At 24.1% G+C, this 17,837-nt stretch overlaps 6 protein-coding genes across 6 annotated transcripts; 3 read left to right on the top strand and 3 right to left on the bottom strand.

The window, feature by feature from the left end:
- Positions 1 to 240: 240 nt before the first annotated feature.
- Positions 241 to 2,122, top strand: LOC122853287 (testis-specific serine/threonine-protein kinase 1). Its single transcript, XM_044153651.1, has 4 exons — positions 241 to 536; positions 647 to 820; positions 894 to 1,541; positions 1,615 to 2,122. The coding sequence occupies exons 1-4, from the start codon at positions 444 to 446 to the stop codon at positions 1,654 to 1,656; spliced, it is 957 nt and encodes a 318-aa protein (XP_044009586.1). The 5' UTR covers positions 241 to 443; the 3' UTR covers positions 1,657 to 2,122.
- LOC122853285 (unc-112-related protein-like) lies at positions 1,780 to 6,616 on the bottom strand. Its single transcript, XM_044153649.1, has 6 exons — positions 5,768 to 6,616; positions 4,695 to 4,928; positions 4,339 to 4,607; positions 3,839 to 4,255; positions 3,172 to 3,603; positions 1,780 to 3,086 (listed from the first exon to the last, which is right to left on the bottom strand). The coding sequence occupies exons 1-6, from the start codon at positions 5,904 to 5,906 to the stop codon at positions 2,436 to 2,438; spliced, it is 2,142 nt and encodes a 713-aa protein (XP_044009584.1). The 5' UTR covers positions 5,907 to 6,616; the 3' UTR covers positions 1,780 to 2,435.
- A 97-nt stretch (positions 6,617 to 6,713) lies between these two features.
- Positions 6,714 to 8,780, bottom strand: LOC122853286 (protein AAR2 homolog). Its single transcript, XM_044153650.1, has 5 exons — positions 8,377 to 8,780; positions 8,184 to 8,299; positions 7,940 to 8,093; positions 7,548 to 7,820; positions 6,714 to 7,465 (listed from the first exon to the last, which is right to left on the bottom strand). The coding sequence occupies exons 1-5, from the start codon at positions 8,565 to 8,567 to the stop codon at positions 7,060 to 7,062; spliced, it is 1,140 nt and encodes a 379-aa protein (XP_044009585.1). The 5' UTR covers positions 8,568 to 8,780; the 3' UTR covers positions 6,714 to 7,059.
- A 254-nt stretch (positions 8,781 to 9,034) lies between these two features.
- LOC122853288 (NADH dehydrogenase [ubiquinone] iron-sulfur protein 3, mitochondrial) lies at positions 9,035 to 10,415 on the top strand. Its single transcript, XM_044153652.1, has 5 exons — positions 9,035 to 9,253; positions 9,325 to 9,393; positions 9,488 to 9,735; positions 9,801 to 10,046; positions 10,119 to 10,415. The coding sequence occupies exons 1-5, from the start codon at positions 9,187 to 9,189 to the stop codon at positions 10,293 to 10,295; spliced, it is 807 nt and encodes a 268-aa protein (XP_044009587.1). The 5' UTR covers positions 9,035 to 9,186; the 3' UTR covers positions 10,296 to 10,415.
- On the bottom strand, positions 10,411 to 11,778 carry LOC122853289 (derlin-1). Its single transcript, XM_044153653.1, has 2 exons — positions 10,899 to 11,778; positions 10,411 to 10,822 (listed from the first exon to the last, which is right to left on the bottom strand). The coding sequence occupies exons 1-2, from the start codon at positions 11,335 to 11,337 to the stop codon at positions 10,506 to 10,508; spliced, it is 756 nt and encodes a 251-aa protein (XP_044009588.1). The 5' UTR covers positions 11,338 to 11,778; the 3' UTR covers positions 10,411 to 10,505.
- A 1,472-nt stretch (positions 11,779 to 13,250) lies between these two features.
- On the top strand, positions 13,251 to 14,645 carry LOC122853284 (forkhead box protein D1-like). Its single transcript, XM_044153648.1, has one exon. It carries the CDS (start codon positions 13,542 to 13,544, stop codon positions 14,643 to 14,645), a length of 1,104 nt encoding a protein of 367 aa, XP_044009583.1. The 5' UTR covers positions 13,251 to 13,541.
- The last annotated feature ends 3,192 nt before the right edge of the window (positions 14,646 to 17,837 follow it).

Here is a 17,837-nt window from a genome sequence, read left to right as displayed (position 1 = left end):
AAAAAAAAAAAACAGGCATCAACTATTTCTAAAAAATTCTCATCATGGGCCAAGCATTATTTATATTGCTCAAAAATATAAATTTTATTTTATTTTTCATAAAAAAAAATAGGTAAAATGCAAGAATGATAATTATAATTGAAAAGATATCATTATTATTATTTTTAAATTAGGTATACAAGGAACAGCCGTCAATCTACGAAAAAAAAACAAGCTATTGTCATTTGTTTTCTTTTTTTTTAATATTTATTTTATTTTGTTTATATATAACTTTTTTTTATTTAACCAAATTTTTTTTTTTATTAAAATAACCAGGGTAGCCTCAAATGTTGGACTTGATAGCTCAAAATTCCAGTTAGTAATAATATTGAAAAAAATAAAATAAATAAATTTAATATCGCGAATAATTAATTTATATAAAAATCAATGAAAAAGTTTTTGGTATGGCATCAAAGTCAACCTCATTGAGTCCAAGAAATTCTGAGGTACATGCTCTTGAAGAGCGTGGTTACATTATTGGAAAGAAAATTGGCGAGGTTAAATTAATAATTTTAAATATACAATAATTATTTAATGAAAAAAAAAAAAAATAATAAAATAAAATAAATATTGATAATTTTAATATATAAAAAATTTTATAAAACAGGGCTCATATGCAACAGTTCATCAAGCTGAATATTATTGTAATGATAGATCAAAAAAAATTCAATTAGCTTGCAAGATTTACGATAAAGAAAAAGCACCATTTGATTATGTTGAAAAATTTTTTCCACGTGAGCTTGAAATTTTAACTAAAGTTGAAAATCCATTTATAATACAGGTAATAATTATTTTAATAAAAATAAACTCGACCAATGTAATTATTGTTATTTTTGTTTTTTTATTCTAAATAGGTACATAGCATACTTCAACGTGGACCAAGAGTATTTATTTTTATGAGATGTGCTGAAAATGGTAATTTACTTGATTACGTAAAACGCAATAAAATAGTACCAGAACAACAATCACAAATTTGGTTTCGTCAAATGGCATCTGGTCTTCATTATTTACATGCTAAAAATATTGCCCATCGTGATTTAAAATGTGAAAATATATTAATATCACGTAAAAATCATGTTAAACTTGCTGATTTTGGTTTTGCTAGATTTTGTGTTGACAATGATAATCGTAGAATATTAAGTCAAACATATTGTGGCTCAGCAGCATATGCTGCACCAGAAGTTGTATCTGGTACACCATATAATCCAAAATTAGCAGATGTATGGTCACTTGGTATTATACTATACATAATATTATTTGGTACACCACCATTTGACGATGAAAATCTTACTAAATTATTACGTAATCAAATGTCTAAAAATTATGTATTTCGTTCACATGTACAAAGTTGTATTTCTGATTATGCTAAACATCTTGTACGTCATATATTAGAACCAGATATTACATTGAGATTTACACTTGACAGAGTTATGGGACACGAATGGGTGTCCATTCAAAAGAAAAAATCACTTTTATATGCTAAAAAAGTTGATAATGCTCAGGTTCATATTTTCAATAATAAAATTTAATTTCAATAAATATTTTATTATTTATTTTTATATTTTGTATCAATAGACAAGTGAAGTCAATCCAGTGAAAAAATGTCATCACAGATGAGAGAATACAATCTAAATGAAGAAAAAAAAAAACTACCAAGCAGTAGATAAAAGAAAAAAAAATAATACGAAATTTTATAACAAGACATTTTTTTAAAAAATTAAACTTTGATACTCATTGATTATTTAAAATACATATAGGTAAATTTAATTTTTTTATTATTGTTTTATATTACCAACTATTTAATGTACAAAACTACAATTTTTTTTTTTTTTTTTTTGTTAAATTTACATTGAATTATAATTAGAGTTAATTATAAATTGACAGTAAGTAGAACAATATATATATTTATTTTTTTTTATTATATAAAATAACAGATTAAAATGATGATATATTTTTATTAATATAAAATTTGATATTTAAAATTTGTACTGAATTACTTAGCACCATTTTATCAAGTGATGGAAATGCCTGGAGTAAAATCAATTTTAAAAAAATTAATTAAGCCAAAAATAAATTTACGAAATTTTTTTCTACCAACGTCTGATTATTATGATTAAAAAAAAATATTAAATTATTATTTTTATTAATTTATTACTTTTATAAAGTTTGTTAAAATTTTATTATAGATTTTTTTTTTTTTCATTTAAATCTTGTCTACATTTCACGCAGTTATTTTAAAAAAAAAAATTTTTTTCTACATGATAGCTTGAAGGTGCTGTTAAAAGCTTTCAATATATATTTATTTTCATATGTATAATATGAATATGTTTTTTTTTTTAAGGTACATAACATGATAATAGAAAGAAAAAAAAAAAAAAATAATTGTTAAATTGAATTTAAACCCAGCCACCAGTTAATTTATGAAACATTTCTTCATTTAAAGTTTGATTAGCTTCTTTGGAACGCATTGATAAAAATATATATCCACCAATAAATTCATGTACAACTTTACAATCAGCTGAACGACATTCAAATACAACACTTTCTTCTTCAAATTGTACCATCATATGTTTAACTTCCCAATTAACATTCCATGCTTTCATTGTATTATATCTCCATGTTTTTAAATGATCACCATTATGAATGTCCATTCTCATTAAACGATTATTTGCAATACCAAGTAGTTCATCTTTTGATTTACCAGTAAAACGTACAACAAATAATGATATACCATATTCTGGTAATGATTGCCATGCTCTTATATAATTAAATTTTGCTTCAATTAATGATAAATCTTTGACATTAGCATGTGCCTCAAGAATTTTTTGAACTAGCTTTCCTTTAAGTTTTTTAGAATAACGTGGTGCAACATAATCTTCTGGTGTTATATCAAGTGATTTTGGATTAACAGCTGGTGCTGGTGCTGGTCTTTGAAGTTGTAAAAATGACATAATATCATTAACTTCACTTTCATATGATGAATCAGCAAGTGAACGTCCTTTTGCAGCTAATCTACAAGCAGCCATCCATTTACCATATTGTTGTTCCTATAAATAATATATTATAAATTAATTATCAATTAGCATTTCTATAGCTAAAATTAAAAAATACCAAAAGAAATTATCAACATACTGTGTCACATCTTATCCACATTTCTGTCATACCATCAGAACTTGGAATTTCAAGTCTTATACCATAACGTCCTTGTGATAAATTAACATCAGGTGTAACTTCACATCCACGAAGATTAATAACATATACTGGTGGCTCTGAACTATTACTTTCTTCACGTGTTTTAAATAAACGAAGTTGTAAATCACGACATGTAAACCAATATCTTTTAAATGCCTTAAGTGTAAATCTTTTTGGCTTAAAAAATCTTAAATAATCACCAAGTTCAGGCACTTGTGTTATATCACTTGATTCTTTATTTGTACAACCACCCTCAAGGCTTACTTGTAAATCAGTTAATGCAGCATCTATGTCATCAATATCAACTGGTGATGATGTATCATTTGTTTCATAATTTGGCTGTGGCATATTTGCTTGTAAATTTATTTGTACCTGTAAATTTTTTAATATTAATTTCAATTTAGCATAAACTAGCTTCAGAAATTTTTTATCTTTTATATTAAATTACAAAAAAAAAAAAATATTAAAAATATATATTACCAGATAAAATTTGATCTGACCACAAAGGTATGATCATATTTTTTTTTTTCATGAGAAATTGATATGTAGATATATTTTTACGATGACAATACAAAAATATATAATAATAATTTAAAAAAAAAAATACCTGAAGTGCAGCAAACATGAGCATTTCTTCTTCTGTACATTCAATTTCTTCAGCAAGTAATTGCCATTTAGCTTGTTCATAAATCATATTAATTCTAACAGCATCAGTTTTTGGATTTAAATCATAAAATGAATAAAATTTAAATCTCAATCTAATTGTATCAAATTCACGTACACCTTGTTCCATCAATGACAATGATGAATCAAGCCATGCAACATTCATACGTGCACGTTCAATTAAACTTTTTGGTTTTATAAGCTTTGAACGTACATCTGGTGATACTGAAGTTGGACTTTGAGTTAATGATTCAGTTAAACCACCATTTAATGTTTCAAGACTCATTGTACTGTTGTTTGCATTGAATGATCCAGTACTACCAAATGCTGTATTATTATTACGTTGCCAAGTACTTGATTGCTACAACAAAAAACAAGATGATGATTATTAAAATTGTATAAAAAAAATAGCTGTAAAGTATTGATTGATGTTTTAATACTTACAATTGTTGGAGAACTTATTGGTGTACTGATATTTTTGTTGTTTGGTGTAACTGGTGCACACATAAATGGATTACTTTGATCAAGACTTCCATTTGAACCTTTTGGATTTTGTCCAACAGCAATAAATGTATTTGTATCTGCTGGTAAATTTAATTGTCCATTTTTTTGATTTGCAATTTTTTTTTTAATTGGCATATCTTTTAAATTACATTTTAAATGATTTGTTTCAAGTGGTTTACAAAATGACATTTCTTCTGGATGTCTGATACCTGTTTAAAGTTGAAAAATAATTTATAAATTTATAACAAATATATAGATTTTTTTATTTAATATTACTTAATATTATTTTTATTTACCAAGTTCTTTGCATAAATTTATAACAGCATTGAATGTTTTTATTGAAAAATCAACTCGACAATCCAAAAATCTCAAATCTGGCATTTGAACTCTCAGAGTTTTATGCATTGGAGTAAAATGTAACATAGCATCAGCAGCAACTCCATACTGATCTAGTGTACTTCTTGTTCTTGTTAACCAGAAATTTCTTTGAGGCCACCAGAGAGCATGATCTGACCAATCAATTGCAATATCTAAAAAATAAAATAAATTATAAAATATACAAATAATTTTTCCTGTTTCATACAAATTTTGAGACATACAAAAATATAATTATTCTTCCTCAATTAAAATTACACAATAATAATTAGAAATTTGTCCAAAAAATTCCTAATAAATTGTTTTTTTTTAACAACAAAATTATACACTAGAAATATTTTTAAAAAAACAAAATAAACATCATCTTTTTGAGTTATCAATCCAGTCAAAATATTTTTTTGTTTAATTAACTATTAAACAATTATAAAATGATAATTTTTCATCAAAAATTTATACAAAAACAACTTTAAATAATTTCTCAAAAAAAAAAATTAATAAAAAAATTTTCAAAACAATTTAAGCGCTCTAACAATAACAACAATTAATAACAATTAAATTGATGTTATTATTATTATTGTTATCAAAACTACCATCAGCATAAACCTAAATAAGAAATTAATTTTTTGTTTGAATAACATAAACAGTTGAATACATTGTTGTGTTTGTTTTTTTACTAAAAAAAAAAAACAATTTCAAGAACCAAGTTAAGAGATGACTCAACGTGTAGAAAAAAAAAAAAGAAATATGTGTGGGGAGTAAAAAACGGAGGCGGTCAATTTAGTTTGCATACATCTTGCATATAAGTCCGTATAAAAATATATATCTTTTTTTTATGTGTGACATACTTAACCAGATGTATATGAGAGTTGTAATACGGGCGTTTCAAACTGTTGCATGATTACATTCTACAAGTTGCATACTGCATTTAATAATAATAATTTAATTTTAATATAATTAAAATTAAATAATTTATCTAAAAAAAAATATGACATACCAAGATCTTCAACAAGACGTAGCATAACACCACCAATATGAAGTTCTCCTTTAACCCGAAGGCTTCTTTCGACCTGTAAATCGGTGACGTAGACTCGCAGTACCCAGCTGCCGTCAACCTCATGACCATCCGAATACATTTTATTATTATTATTTAATAATCAAATATTCACAATTTAACCTTGATAATATATTTATTATATCTAACACAAAACACTTGTCACAATGATATTTATTGAATCCAAAAAAATTGATAAAAAAATCATTTTAATTTAGTTTCTCATTTTTTTTTTTTTTTCTTTTTTGTAATATAATGATGTTGCTTGTATGAATGAATGAATAAACACTGATATATTTTAACTTGTATTACGTTCCAAATAGTCTGCTTTAGTCACAACTAATAATAGCACAAAAAAATATAATAAAATTATAAATATATGTATGATGATGCTGTGGTTAAAAAAGTTATGTTTGGTAGAGGGTCTACACTCTATGTACTGAATCCCCAATATATCAGGATTATTGTAAAAAAATTTTTAAAATTTCGGAAGAAGGGGAAGATTATGTTAAAAACAAATAGCCTCTATGTTGATTATCAGTTTATGTATAATTATTGCTGGTTAAACACATTCACTCCAAAGTTCCAAACAACATTATGAATACTCCAATTTAACTTTACGTCTCTACTATCTTTGGCCAGTTTCATTAAACAGTTACAACCAGTATAATACAGTATTTGCAAAAAGAGAGAGATAATTTAAATATGCTATAGTTAATACACATAGACTTAACTATACCTTATAAAAAAATTTTCTCTACTCTTTTTTTTTTCATGATAAATTCCGGGGATATGTCAACAGACTATAGCACAATAAACTAATTGTGGTCCATGGTTATGTCTTATGTCCAAATTAAAAAATCACATTGCCTAATTTAGCGTTGTTGAATTTATGAAAATTTTATAAATTTTATTGCTCAATCAAATATATGACTAACTAATAATCATAAACAACAAATTGCATACAAAAAAAATGTTGATTTTTCGATTTTTCCATGAAAAAAAAAATGTAATTTTTCGAAATATGAATAAAATAATTGTTTATTATTAAAAAAACATAAAAATATTTGTAAATTATATTTTAGATAAATTATTAAAATAAATAGTATAATATTTTTGTAAAGAAAATTGAATTTATATTGATTTTTAAATTTGGATAAATTAAAAAAAATGTTTTTTTTTTTTTCTTTATTTTGTTAGATAATTTATATTTATTAAAATATGTTAAGTAATTATTAAGTATCAACAATAACTGGTGCATCATCTTCATCTTCTTCCATTAAATTATCAAAATCCCATAAAAATTTTTTAGATAATCTTGTTCTTATTTTAAATGATTCATTTTTCAGTCTTTCAATTAGCTCAGAATTACTTTCAATACTTGCAAATAATATTCTTAAATTATGATATACAAAATTTTTGTTAGCAACAATATCACATAGTATATCTTGTGGTACATGTGATAATTGTACTTCAAATGTTTTTAAAAATTCAATATAAATTGTTTGATATTGTGATATTGCTTGATCAGCACCACAAATTAGTGCAACAAGTTTTTTCCAATGATCAAATGAATCTAAACTTTGTCCAACTAAAAAACAAACAAATGATAATTGCAGTTCTCCAATAATTTCAAGTGGTCTGAAACAAACAAATAAAAAATTATATTTCAATTAACCTACTGATGTATTATTGATATAAAAAAATTAAAAAAAAAACCAACTGTTTAAAATTTTTGAAAAGTGTAGTTAATGCATAACTTGTGTCCAATGAATACTGTGTTATTTCATTTGGTGCTGCATTATCTGGATAATTTTTTTCTGGTAATTTAGTTAGTCTCAATTCAGTACCAAATTTCGGCTTTAAATTTGGCAACAAAAGTTCTTCTTGTGCTTCAACAGTCAATCCAGTTTTACGTTTTGATTCCATTGATTCACTACCTCTTGGTCTTGATAAATCATTGCAACCAACAAGTTCAAGTGCTGATCTAACACGACTAAAAATTAAATTAATTATTATCATTTATGTTTTACTAATATTAATTATGAAAATTCAACCAGTTAGGCTTATTCATCTTGACTGTGTGAAATTTTAAAAAATAAAAAAAACCTTTACCCACACAATGGCTGACATCTTTCAATTAAATCATCATTTATTTTACTAGTAAGTTCTTTCCACAGTTTCCAAGTATCATAAGGATAAGGACCAAGATGTTTGTCTAAATCTCGTAGATTATCTCTAAATCTTCCAGCTTCTTCTTCACTAATAGCTGAAGAAAAAAACAAAGTTAAATTAGTCTCAACTAATTGTCCACTATTTAATATCAAAAAATAAATTGATTGCAGTTTTAATTATTCACCTTCTGTACTCATATCTTCAGCTTCAACATCCCATTTTTTTATGACAAATTCTTTTTCTTTAAATGTATGAAACCAACCAACTCGAGGAGCTAATTCACCAAATTCATTAACAACGCTGTAACATCAACATAAATTAAAACAAAATGTTAATATTATTTTTTACATTCAAAAAAAGGCAAATTGTGCTTGTACCTGTAATGAATAAAGTGAAAACCAGGTGGTATCATTTTCATTCCTTTAAATTTTTGTCCAGTATTCCATGATTTAAGATCAATACCAAAATCTGTGCCAATTGGAACATCAGTAACAATTAACGTGGCGCCATGATCCAGAAGAAATTTTGCAAGATCTTGATCCATATCCAATGATGTATTTGACGTCATTTTTTAAAATAAATTTAATTATTAAAAATTCACTTATTTAGTTGACCAAATGGCTAGTAAAACTCTTAGTAAATTTTTTGTTATAAAATTTTTTAAATATATTTTATAAAAAGAAATAATTATATGTACATACTATAGAGTTATTTATTTATCTATATATTATGACAGTATGCAAAAGTGCAATGTGCATTTTGTGCATCTATAAATAATAAATGTTTATTTTATTTAAAACCAGAGATGGGAATGTTGATTATTGTTATTTACATTTTATATTTTATACACGTTGTAAAATGACATTAATACGACTGAAGCACTTAATTTTTCTAGCTTCAATAAAATAGAAACAATTCAGTAGATGAATAAAATAATAGTAAATAATTATTAGCGAGATGATGTGTCAAGTATTTTATAACATTATTAAAAAATATAAATAAAAATATTCAATGAAAATGAGGACGGCCATGTTTAATCTGCTTGTCGTTTTTACACCAGTGTAAATTGAACATAACTGTCGAAAAAAAACTTGTAATTGTTGTGGATTTAATTGTTGTTGCTTGTTGGACATTTAAACAACAGTGGTTTTCATCAAGAATATTGTTGGACCACTTCTAACACAAACATGGCATCATTTGTTTTGAATAGACTTTTAAATGTCACAAGAACAACAGTTAAAGCAATACCAAAACGTAATTATAATTGCATTTGTTATTAATAATATATTGCCTTACATAACTCAAATTTTGTGATAATTTTACAGGTTATATATCTGTTTCATCAACACTGAGATATGCTCAGCCAACAATTGAACATACAGAAGAAACAAAACGTAAGTCAAAATGACATAATGATTCTGTTGACAATCAATATCTTGTTGCTCCAAAATAACATATCAATAATGACATTGTTTACAATAATTTTAGCAACAATTCGTAAGCCACAAATTAAAAATCTCAATCAATTAAAAGATTTTGGTCATTATGTTGCTGAATGTTTACCAAAATACGTACAAAAAGTACAAATTGCTGCTGGAGATGAATTAGAAGTTTGTATTGCTCCAGAAGGTATACGTCCAACATTGGCTTTTCTAAGAGATCATCATAATGCTCAGTATACAATTTTAGTTGATATAACAGCTGTTGATGTTCCAAGTAGACCATATAGATTTGAGGTAAATGATTTATCAATTAACACTCATTTTTTTTTCAATTAATAATTATGTTTTTTAAATTGCAGTTGGTCTATTGTCTACTTTCAATGAGATATAATACCAGAATTCGTGTCAAATCATATACAGATGAACTTACACCAGTTGACTCAGTTGTTCCAATATTTAAATCTGCCAATTGGTATGAAAGAGAAGTCTGGGATATGTTTGGTATTTTGTTCAGTGATCATCCAGATATGAGAAGAATTTTAACTGATTATGGCTTTGAAGGACATCCATTAAGAAAAGATTTTCCACTCAGTGGTTTTATCGAGGTTTAAATTTAAATTTAATTTTGTAATATTTCGATGAATGAATAATTAATAATTGATTTTTTATTATTCAAGGTACGTTATGATGATGAAGTTAAACGTATTGTAGCTGAGCCACTTGAATTGGCACAAGAATTTCGTAGATTTGAGCTATCAGCTCCATGGGAACAATTCCCAAATTTCCGTGATCCAGTACAAGCTTCAGAGGAAATTTTTGATGGTGCTGATAAAAAAGAACCAACACCAAAATAAACAATGTTTATAAATAAATAGTTTGGTATTTATATATGAAAAATATACTTGTAAAAAAAGAAAAAAAAAAAAAAGCCAGATTAGAAATAACTATCATAATAAAACAAACAAAAACATTTATTATTTTTTTAGAATTTTATTGTTCCACTTGAAGTATAATTTATCAAAAAAAAAAAAAACAACAATATTAAAATTAAGGAAGCAAAATGCTTATTGACCTAGTGTTTGTCCTTGACCCCAGTAATGTCCACCAAAAATATTTCTTCCTGGTGCTGTTTGTGTTGGACGTTGTTCATATGTATTTGAATAACCATGAACATTGACTCTGTATGGTGGAAAATAGCTTTCAATAAATTTTGGTGTTTGTAAAAGTTCTGGACCATCATACTCTTGTGGATATTTAAATTTAAGAAAGAAATAAAGATGACCAACAAGAATACCAATAAGTTCCATCATTCCACCACCAGAAATAACAAGATTAAATCCACAAAGTACCCAAGGAAGATACATAGCTTTAAATTGTGTACCTGAAAATTAAATTAATAATTGTTAATTACATAATAAGTTGCTTTAAAAAACGAACCAATTAATTATGATAATTACCAAACCAAAAGTTGACAATGACATCTTGATTAAGTTGACACCAAACATAGAGTACACTTAGTACCATTGGATCCATCAATAATGGTAAATTACCAATTAATCCAATGACAACACAACATAGCCAATTGAATAGTAACATGAAACAATAATCAGCTGGTCTTCCTTCAAATTCACCACGTTCAAGTTTAACAGAATAACGATATAAAAAATAACAATTTATCATAAAATGAAAACCGGTTGATTGATTTAATGGATAATAAAATAAACTTGTTAAAGCACGCCATATTTCGAAATTATGAATAAATCTATCATACAATAATATCAATGCACTTGGTGATAATAAACCAAATCTTCCAATTAATGTTAGACCAATTGTACTTAGTAGCCAATATCGTGTAAATATTGGTAATGAATTTATCCATTCTTTGATGTCTGACATTTTATTTGTTGTCTATTATTTTTAAATTTTTTTTTTATAAATTCTTTTTTATAAATAATAGAATAATACTCAACACTGAAGTAAATTTAATTATTAATTAATAAAAATTATATATGCACAAATTTTATGTTTGTTAAAATCCAAAAGTCAAATTGTTGTTTTTTAATTTTTACTGACGTGTACATACAGACGTGTAGCCCTGACAAAGTCTAGATTCTAGAATAATTTTTTGTAAACATGGCATGATCGAATGACGTCATGAATAAGTGTAGAAAAATAATATTTATATTCAATTAGAATTGACTTTCTTGAAATAAAACTTAACTGTACAATGTATCAATTAAAATTTTGTGGTAATATAAATAATCGTTAATTTGTTTATTTATTTATTTTAGTTTTAATAATAATTATTATTATAGTTTTGTTTGTTTTTTTTTTTTTCAACGAAAATTATCTTTTTTATCGACAATTGGTAGTCAATATTCTTACCGCTAGATGATGCAATTTTTGTTCGTCTTGGTTTGACTATAGAAATTTTTCGATTTAGAAATAAATTTCTAATAGAAATTTTTTTTAATCTCTCAGGATTACTATTATTATTATTTAAAATATCAAATTAATTTTGTTATTAAATTTATTTTCTCTGGTAGAAATATTTCTCAAATTGTCTAGATTGCAATTAATGGCACCTGACGAGTACATAATTATTAAAGAAGAAATGATAATATTTAACAAAAAAAAACAAAATGAAAATTAAAAAAAATATAAAAATTGGCAAAAAGATTGAATGATCCTCTTCAACTGAATTAACACCTACAGAGAAATTATTAATTTTATTTCTGTTCACATTCAAATTTATTTAAAAATCAACTCACTAAATTATTTATCAATTTTTTTCAAAATTCCTTAGCTCCTTCTTCGAAATTTCTTTCAAAAATTTTAACATCGAAGGCTTAATTTTTTTTAATGTTTAAAAATCAATTTTTAAAATTTTTAAACTTGTTATCAATGAGCTTAATTAATTTTTAATATTTTAAAACATCTTATGTTCATTCCAGAACTCAAAGCATAATCATTTTCCATCATTATTATATTTTTTTATTTGACTTGATGACTCAAAGCAACTCTTTTTTTTAATTTTTGCTGAAAATCATTATAGAAAAGCTATATATTTATTATTTTAATGGTAATAATATTACTCGACTAAATTTTAATTAAACTCAGTATATTTATGTATTGGTGTTTTAGAAATAATAATTAATTAATAAAACATATTTTGGATCAAGCAATATATAGATTAAATTAAATTTAATATATACAGTTTGAAGAAAATTGTTTATATTGAATATTATCAATGGCAATAAAACAGTATATAACAATGAAAATTTAATTTTTTTCTTTGAACATTGAGCAAATCCTGCTACGCAAATTATATCAGACCTCAGGGGATGACATTATATGCGTGGGATAAAAGTACACTGTAGTGGGGGATCATGTCGCCAACAAATGCCCGCCCCTCGATTTAATAAAGACCGCCTACACTTGCTGCCAATACAGGGCAAGTAAAAATTTTAACTTTCAATTCGCCCCGTATCATCACTACTGATCAGACTAACAAAACTCTTATCTAAAAATAGTTTAAACACCATATAAACTATTTTTTTTTTTTTCATTTGTTCATTTTTTTAACATAAAAAACAAAATTACAGTTTTTTTTTTTTTTCAAATCAAAACTGTGTTGATTTAATCTTGTACATCTTAATAAGCAAACGAAACAATTATTCATCGATCATCAAAAAAAATTAAAACAAGTGACTTTAAAAAGTGAAAAAAAAAATTAATATAAATATTTTTTATTTTATGTTAATATAATATAATAAACAATTTGAAAAAAATACATGTTAAAAGTAAAATACAACGACAAGATAAATAAAAAAAAAAAATGTTATCTCTGGGACATAGTACTATTAATGTGCAATCATGATAACAAACGATAACAAGGTTGCATTAAGTAAATTAAGCATTAAAAAATCAGTAATAAAAATAATGTTTGTGATATGTATTTGAATAATGTCTGGATAATGCATAAGTGCAATGTGTAATTAATAATATCATCAAAAAAATAATATAAATATAAAGTGTAATAATTAATCAATCCAAAGTGTATAATAATTTTGGTTGTTTATTTTTAAAATCAAATAAAAATGAACACGGATTCAATGATTATGGCAAATATTTTATACGACGGTTGTATTGACAGTGATCGTGATTCAGATTCAAGTAATACAATTGGTAATCCAATAAATTACGAACAAAAAGAATTACATTGTATAAAAAATACAAATATAAATTTAACAACAACAACAACAGCAACATCACCATCATCACCAACACAAACATCAATACCAACAAAATCACGTAATAGAAATATAAATATTAAAAAAAATTATTCAATGATGTCAACAAGTTCAAAAAATTCACAATCATCATCATATACAGCTGAAAAAATAACATCATCACAAATAAAACCACCATATTCATATATTGCATTGATAACAATGGCAATATTACAATCACCACATAAAAAATTAACTCTAAGTGGTATATGTGAATTTATCATGGCCAGATTTCCTTATTATCATGAAAAATTTCCAGCCTGGCAAAATTCAATAAGACATAATTTATCATTGAATGATTGTTTTATTAAAATTCCACGTGAACCAGGTAATCCAGGTAAAGGTAATTACTGGACACTGGATCCATTGGCTGAAGACATGTTTGATAATGGAAGTTTTTTACGTCGAAGAAAACGTTATAAAAGACCACCACCACATTATGTATTACGTCATGATCGTGGAATAATGGCAACATTTGCAATATGTGGTGATAGAAATAATTGTTTAAATAATAATCATCATAGTAATATAAATAATTATCAAAATAGTGGTTATTTATCACAACCACCGCAAATACCATTAATTGATTTTTCACAAACAACATTAGAGGCATTAAAATTAAGTGGTTTTTTAGAACCACCACCACCATTGTATAAACCAGTACCTTTAACAGTACCAACACAACAATTACAACAATTTATTGGTGATACAACAATACAACCATTTTTAATGAGAACATCATCATCATCATCAACAACAAATGGTATTATTGATAAAAAAACAAGTTTTAGTATTGATTCACTTATTGGTAAACAGGCTGAACAAAATATCGTTGGTGGTTTACTTGATTTAAGCTCAACAGAAAATCGAGAAATTAGAAGTCAAGCGTCTGCTTTTTCTCCAATTGTTTAAATTTATATATATTATTTTTATTAACAAAAATGGATTGTTTTTTATTTTTTTTGTTTGTAGAATAATTTTTTTTTTATTATCATTGTGTACAAAATTTAGAAGGTAATTTATTGAAGATTGTTAACAGCTTTGTACATAGAGCGTTTAGATCAATTTTAGCTATGTGCTCAATCTTTTTTTTTTTTTTTTAATTATTATATTAATTTTTTCCTTATTGTTTTTAGCCCTCTAAATTTTATGTACATTTTTTGCTTTTCGCTTTGTACGTTTATTACGTGAATTTAAAATTATAAACGTAGCATTTATGCTTTTGTAAATATTTACTAGTCTGAAATAATGTTTGATTAATATATACGTTTAAAAAAATAATATGATACATTATATGTGCTATTTGAGCATATAAAAATAGAATGCTTATGAAATCGTTCTATACGGAAAAAAATATAAATACACTAAAAACAGTCGTGATTATTTTTTTTTTTTTAAACAAACAATGATAATATTATCATACTGTTGATATTGTACATCGAAAAAATAATTATTATTTTATTTCCTGAATAAATGTTCGTGAATTACGATGTAATTTTTTAATTATTAATTTTGATTTTAATTATATAGATATCCAAAATTTTCCTGGAGAAGATAATATCAATTTAGAATTATTTAATTTTATAATCTTATGTACATATTAAAAATTAAAAAAATATGTGATACGATTAATGAAGAATGAATGTTTAGAAATTTTTTTCGAGGCAAATGAAAATGTGTGAATGTTGGGTTGTATAAAATGTGAGAATATTAATATTTCGTGTTTAATATTCAATGAAATTTTGTAAACATGTAAATTATAAGGGTAATGAACAATGTGTGAATTTATAGTGCGCTTTTTAGAAATTATATATTTTATAAAATATTATTAATCAATCATAATCATTTGAAACATATTTAAATTTACATATTGAAATATACTATAATCACATTTTTAAATAATCATTTGTTATTATATATGAGATATATTATATATCTGGATATTATTTGTGTTTATAAAAAACTGAGAAAAAAAATGATTTGGTTTTTCTTTTTGTATAGTTAATTTTATGTAAAGAAATTTTTTGTTTTTGATTATTAATTAATTATTTTTTAAGAAGTTGAATGATTAATTTTTTTCTTTTAAATTAAAATATAAAATTTCAATTTTAAATGAGATCTAAAAAATGGAAAAAGCTAAATTTGAATTTGGCAATTTTAGAAAGTGTTAAATATTCATGAATTTAAAATTAGGAAATTTTTTTTCTCAGTATATTTTATGAACTATGTAATTTGGAAAATAGATCAATTTTTTTGAAAATTAATATTCATGTGTATATAAAATTGACTGCGCTAATGATTTATTCAAAATTATATTTTTATTTGTAAAAAAGAAATTTTTTTTCTCTCAATTTTTCAATGTTGATTACACATAATTTTTTTGCACATTGATAAAAAATATTTTACTGTGTGTAACGGTTTAAAATGAATAGCTTCATCAGTTTTAGTAACGATATGTTTTTTTTTTTTGAACATTTTATAATGTCAAGTAGATGTCAACAAGAATAATTAAATGCACATTTTTTTGTTGATAATATACTGCAAGTAAAGAGGTCTTTACAGGTATTTAAAATAGAACAATTTATCTAGAATTGAATTTTAAAACTTTTAACATATGTAAAATAATAGTTTAAACTAAAAAAAAAATTGTTTAGTAATTAACTTTAATTAAATACATTTGGTTTTCAAATTATTAAAAAAGAAAAAAAAAAAAAAGTATATAAAATTCTCTCAAGTATCTAAAAATGTTTAAAACAAAATTGCTATTGTTTAAAAAAATTACCAGTAAATTTATGTTGAAAATAATTATCAAATAATAACAAATTAATAAAAAATTTTTTGTAAATCAAATTAAAGTCAACAAAAAAAAATACTGTATGATTTATTAATTTTTTTTTTTCATGTATTTGCTTGAGATAATTTGACGAACTATTAATAGTTTATTTTAAGACGTATAATAATATCAAAATTATTTTTAATTATTTTAAATTATTTTAAATAATTAAATCAATGAATAATATTTTTCGGAATAATCAATAATCTCTTCTAAAAGAAATACCAACATTTTATTCAATTTATTATTTAAAAGTGAAAAGAAAGTTCGATGAATTTTGAAAAGAAAAATCACGCTGCTTTTATAAATCTATCAATTTTATAATTTAATTTCCCATGGTAACAGTGTAACCAAATAAATTGTATAATTTTTTAGCATACATAAACCGTCCGATTAAATTTTCATTCACAAATAATGTGACTGAAAAGCAATATTTAAGCTGCGTACAATAATAATCGAGCTTTCATTTCACGCATAATTTAAATTATACATATAATTTAAATAAAAAATAAAATAACAAGCCCAAAAAAAAAAATCATTTTTCTTTTAAATAAATCTAAAATTTCCATACAATAGATTAATTAATTTAATAAACATAATATACTAAATAAAAAAGCAAAAAAACAGAATTTTATTTCAATAAAAATACCTGTATTGGCATAGGCTTTTAATAAATTTTTTTTGATCGTTAATCAAGGCTCTATTTATTGCATTCTATTATATTTTTTTTGTGTCTAAAATTCTACATCTTATCATAGATAAAAAAAAAAAAAGCCACGAGCAAATGTATAATATTAAATTGGTAAAATAATTTTGACACGTCCAACAAAAATATCCTAAAAAAAAAAAAAAAAAAAGACATTACTTTGGTATTTATAACTCGACAAACAATACAAGTCACGTATATTATATTTGTGTAAATATATTTAAGAATTATCTTCCTTTTTTTAAAAAATTCTATATAATAATATTCATTTTTTAGCAAATACTCAAATAATTTATTGACTCAAAATCAAGCTAAGACAATGTACCTCTATGATAGACACATTTACATAATTAAATAAACATGTTATTTTGTTTTTCAAAAAATGCCAAAAAAACTTGTTATTTTTCAATATATTTATTTGAATAAATAAGCCATACAAACACACGTTTTTTTCGTTGAGATTATTATCAAAAAAAAAAAAATAATCATAAGCTTAAATTAAGGTAAATAAAATTTATCATCATAAAATGATGATTAGCTATGTGTGTGTATGTGTGAATGAAGA

Source organism: Aphidius gifuensis, linkage group LG3, assembly GCF_014905175.1.
Source record: "Aphidius gifuensis isolate YNYX2018 linkage group LG3, ASM1490517v1, whole genome shotgun sequence".
Lineage (NCBI taxonomy): Eukaryota > Metazoa > Arthropoda > Insecta > Hymenoptera > Braconidae > Aphidius > Aphidius gifuensis.
The sequence above is the reverse complement of the archived record's forward strand: the minus strand, read 5'-3'. Positions and strand labels throughout refer to the sequence as shown.

What these genes read in the sequence shown, in the direction of transcription:
- LOC122853284 (XM_044153648.1), top strand. Translation starts at nt 13,542, where the DNA reads ATGAACACGGATTCAATGATTATGGCAAATATTTTATACGACGGTTGT.
- LOC122853287 (XM_044153651.1), top strand. Translation starts at nt 444, where the DNA reads ATGGCATCAAAGTCAACCTCATTGAGTCCAAGAAATTCTGAGGTACAT. An exon ending in TTGGAAAGAAAATTGGCGAG is followed by an intron (nt 537 to 646) that starts GTTAAATTAATA and finishes TTTATAAAACAG; the next exon opens with GGCTCATATGCAACAGTTCA. An exon ending in AAAAAGTTGATAATGCTCAG is followed by an intron (nt 1,542 to 1,614) that starts GTTCATATTTTC and finishes TTGTATCAATAG; the next exon opens with ACAAGTGAAGTCAATCCAGT.
- LOC122853288 (XM_044153652.1), top strand. Translation starts at nt 9,187, where the DNA reads ATGGCATCATTTGTTTTGAATAGACTTTTAAATGTCACAAGAACAACA. An exon ending in AGTTAAAGCAATACCAAAAC is followed by an intron (nt 9,254 to 9,324) that starts GTAATTATAATT and finishes ATAATTTTACAG; the next exon opens with GTTATATATCTGTTTCATCA. An exon ending in GTAGACCATATAGATTTGAG is followed by an intron (nt 9,736 to 9,800) that starts GTAAATGATTTA and finishes TTTAAATTGCAG; the next exon opens with TTGGTCTATTGTCTACTTTC.
- LOC122853286 (XM_044153650.1), bottom strand. Translation starts at nt 8,567, where the DNA reads ATGACGTCAAATACATCATTGGATATGGATCAAGATCTTGCAAAATTT. An exon ending in TTTCACTTTATTCATTACAG is followed by an intron (nt 8,300 to 8,376) that starts GTACAAGCACAA and finishes TTGATGTTACAG; the next exon opens with CGTTGTTAATGAATTTGGTG. An exon ending in CTTTTCAAAAATTTTAAACA is followed by an intron (nt 7,466 to 7,547) that starts GTTGGTTTTTTT and finishes TGTTTGTTTCAG; the next exon opens with ACCACTTGAAATTATTGGAG.
- LOC122853289 (XM_044153653.1), bottom strand. Translation starts at nt 11,337, where the DNA reads ATGTCAGACATCAAAGAATGGATAAATTCATTACCAATATTTACACGA. An exon ending in CATTGTCAACTTTTGGTTTG is followed by an intron (nt 10,823 to 10,898) that starts GTAATTATCATA and finishes TTTAATTTTCAG; the next exon opens with GTACACAATTTAAAGCTATG.
- LOC122853285 (XM_044153649.1), bottom strand. Translation starts at nt 5,906, where the DNA reads ATGTATTCGGATGGTCATGAGGTTGACGGCAGCTGGGTACTGCGAGTC. An exon ending in AAATTTATGCAAAGAACTTG is followed by an intron (nt 4,608 to 4,694) that starts GTAAATAAAAAT and finishes AACTTTAAACAG; the next exon opens with GTATCAGACATCCAGAAGAA. An exon ending in TCATGTTTGCTGCACTTCAG is followed by an intron (nt 3,604 to 3,838) that starts GTATTTTTTTTT and finishes AAAAATTTACAG; the next exon opens with GTACAAATAAATTTACAAGC.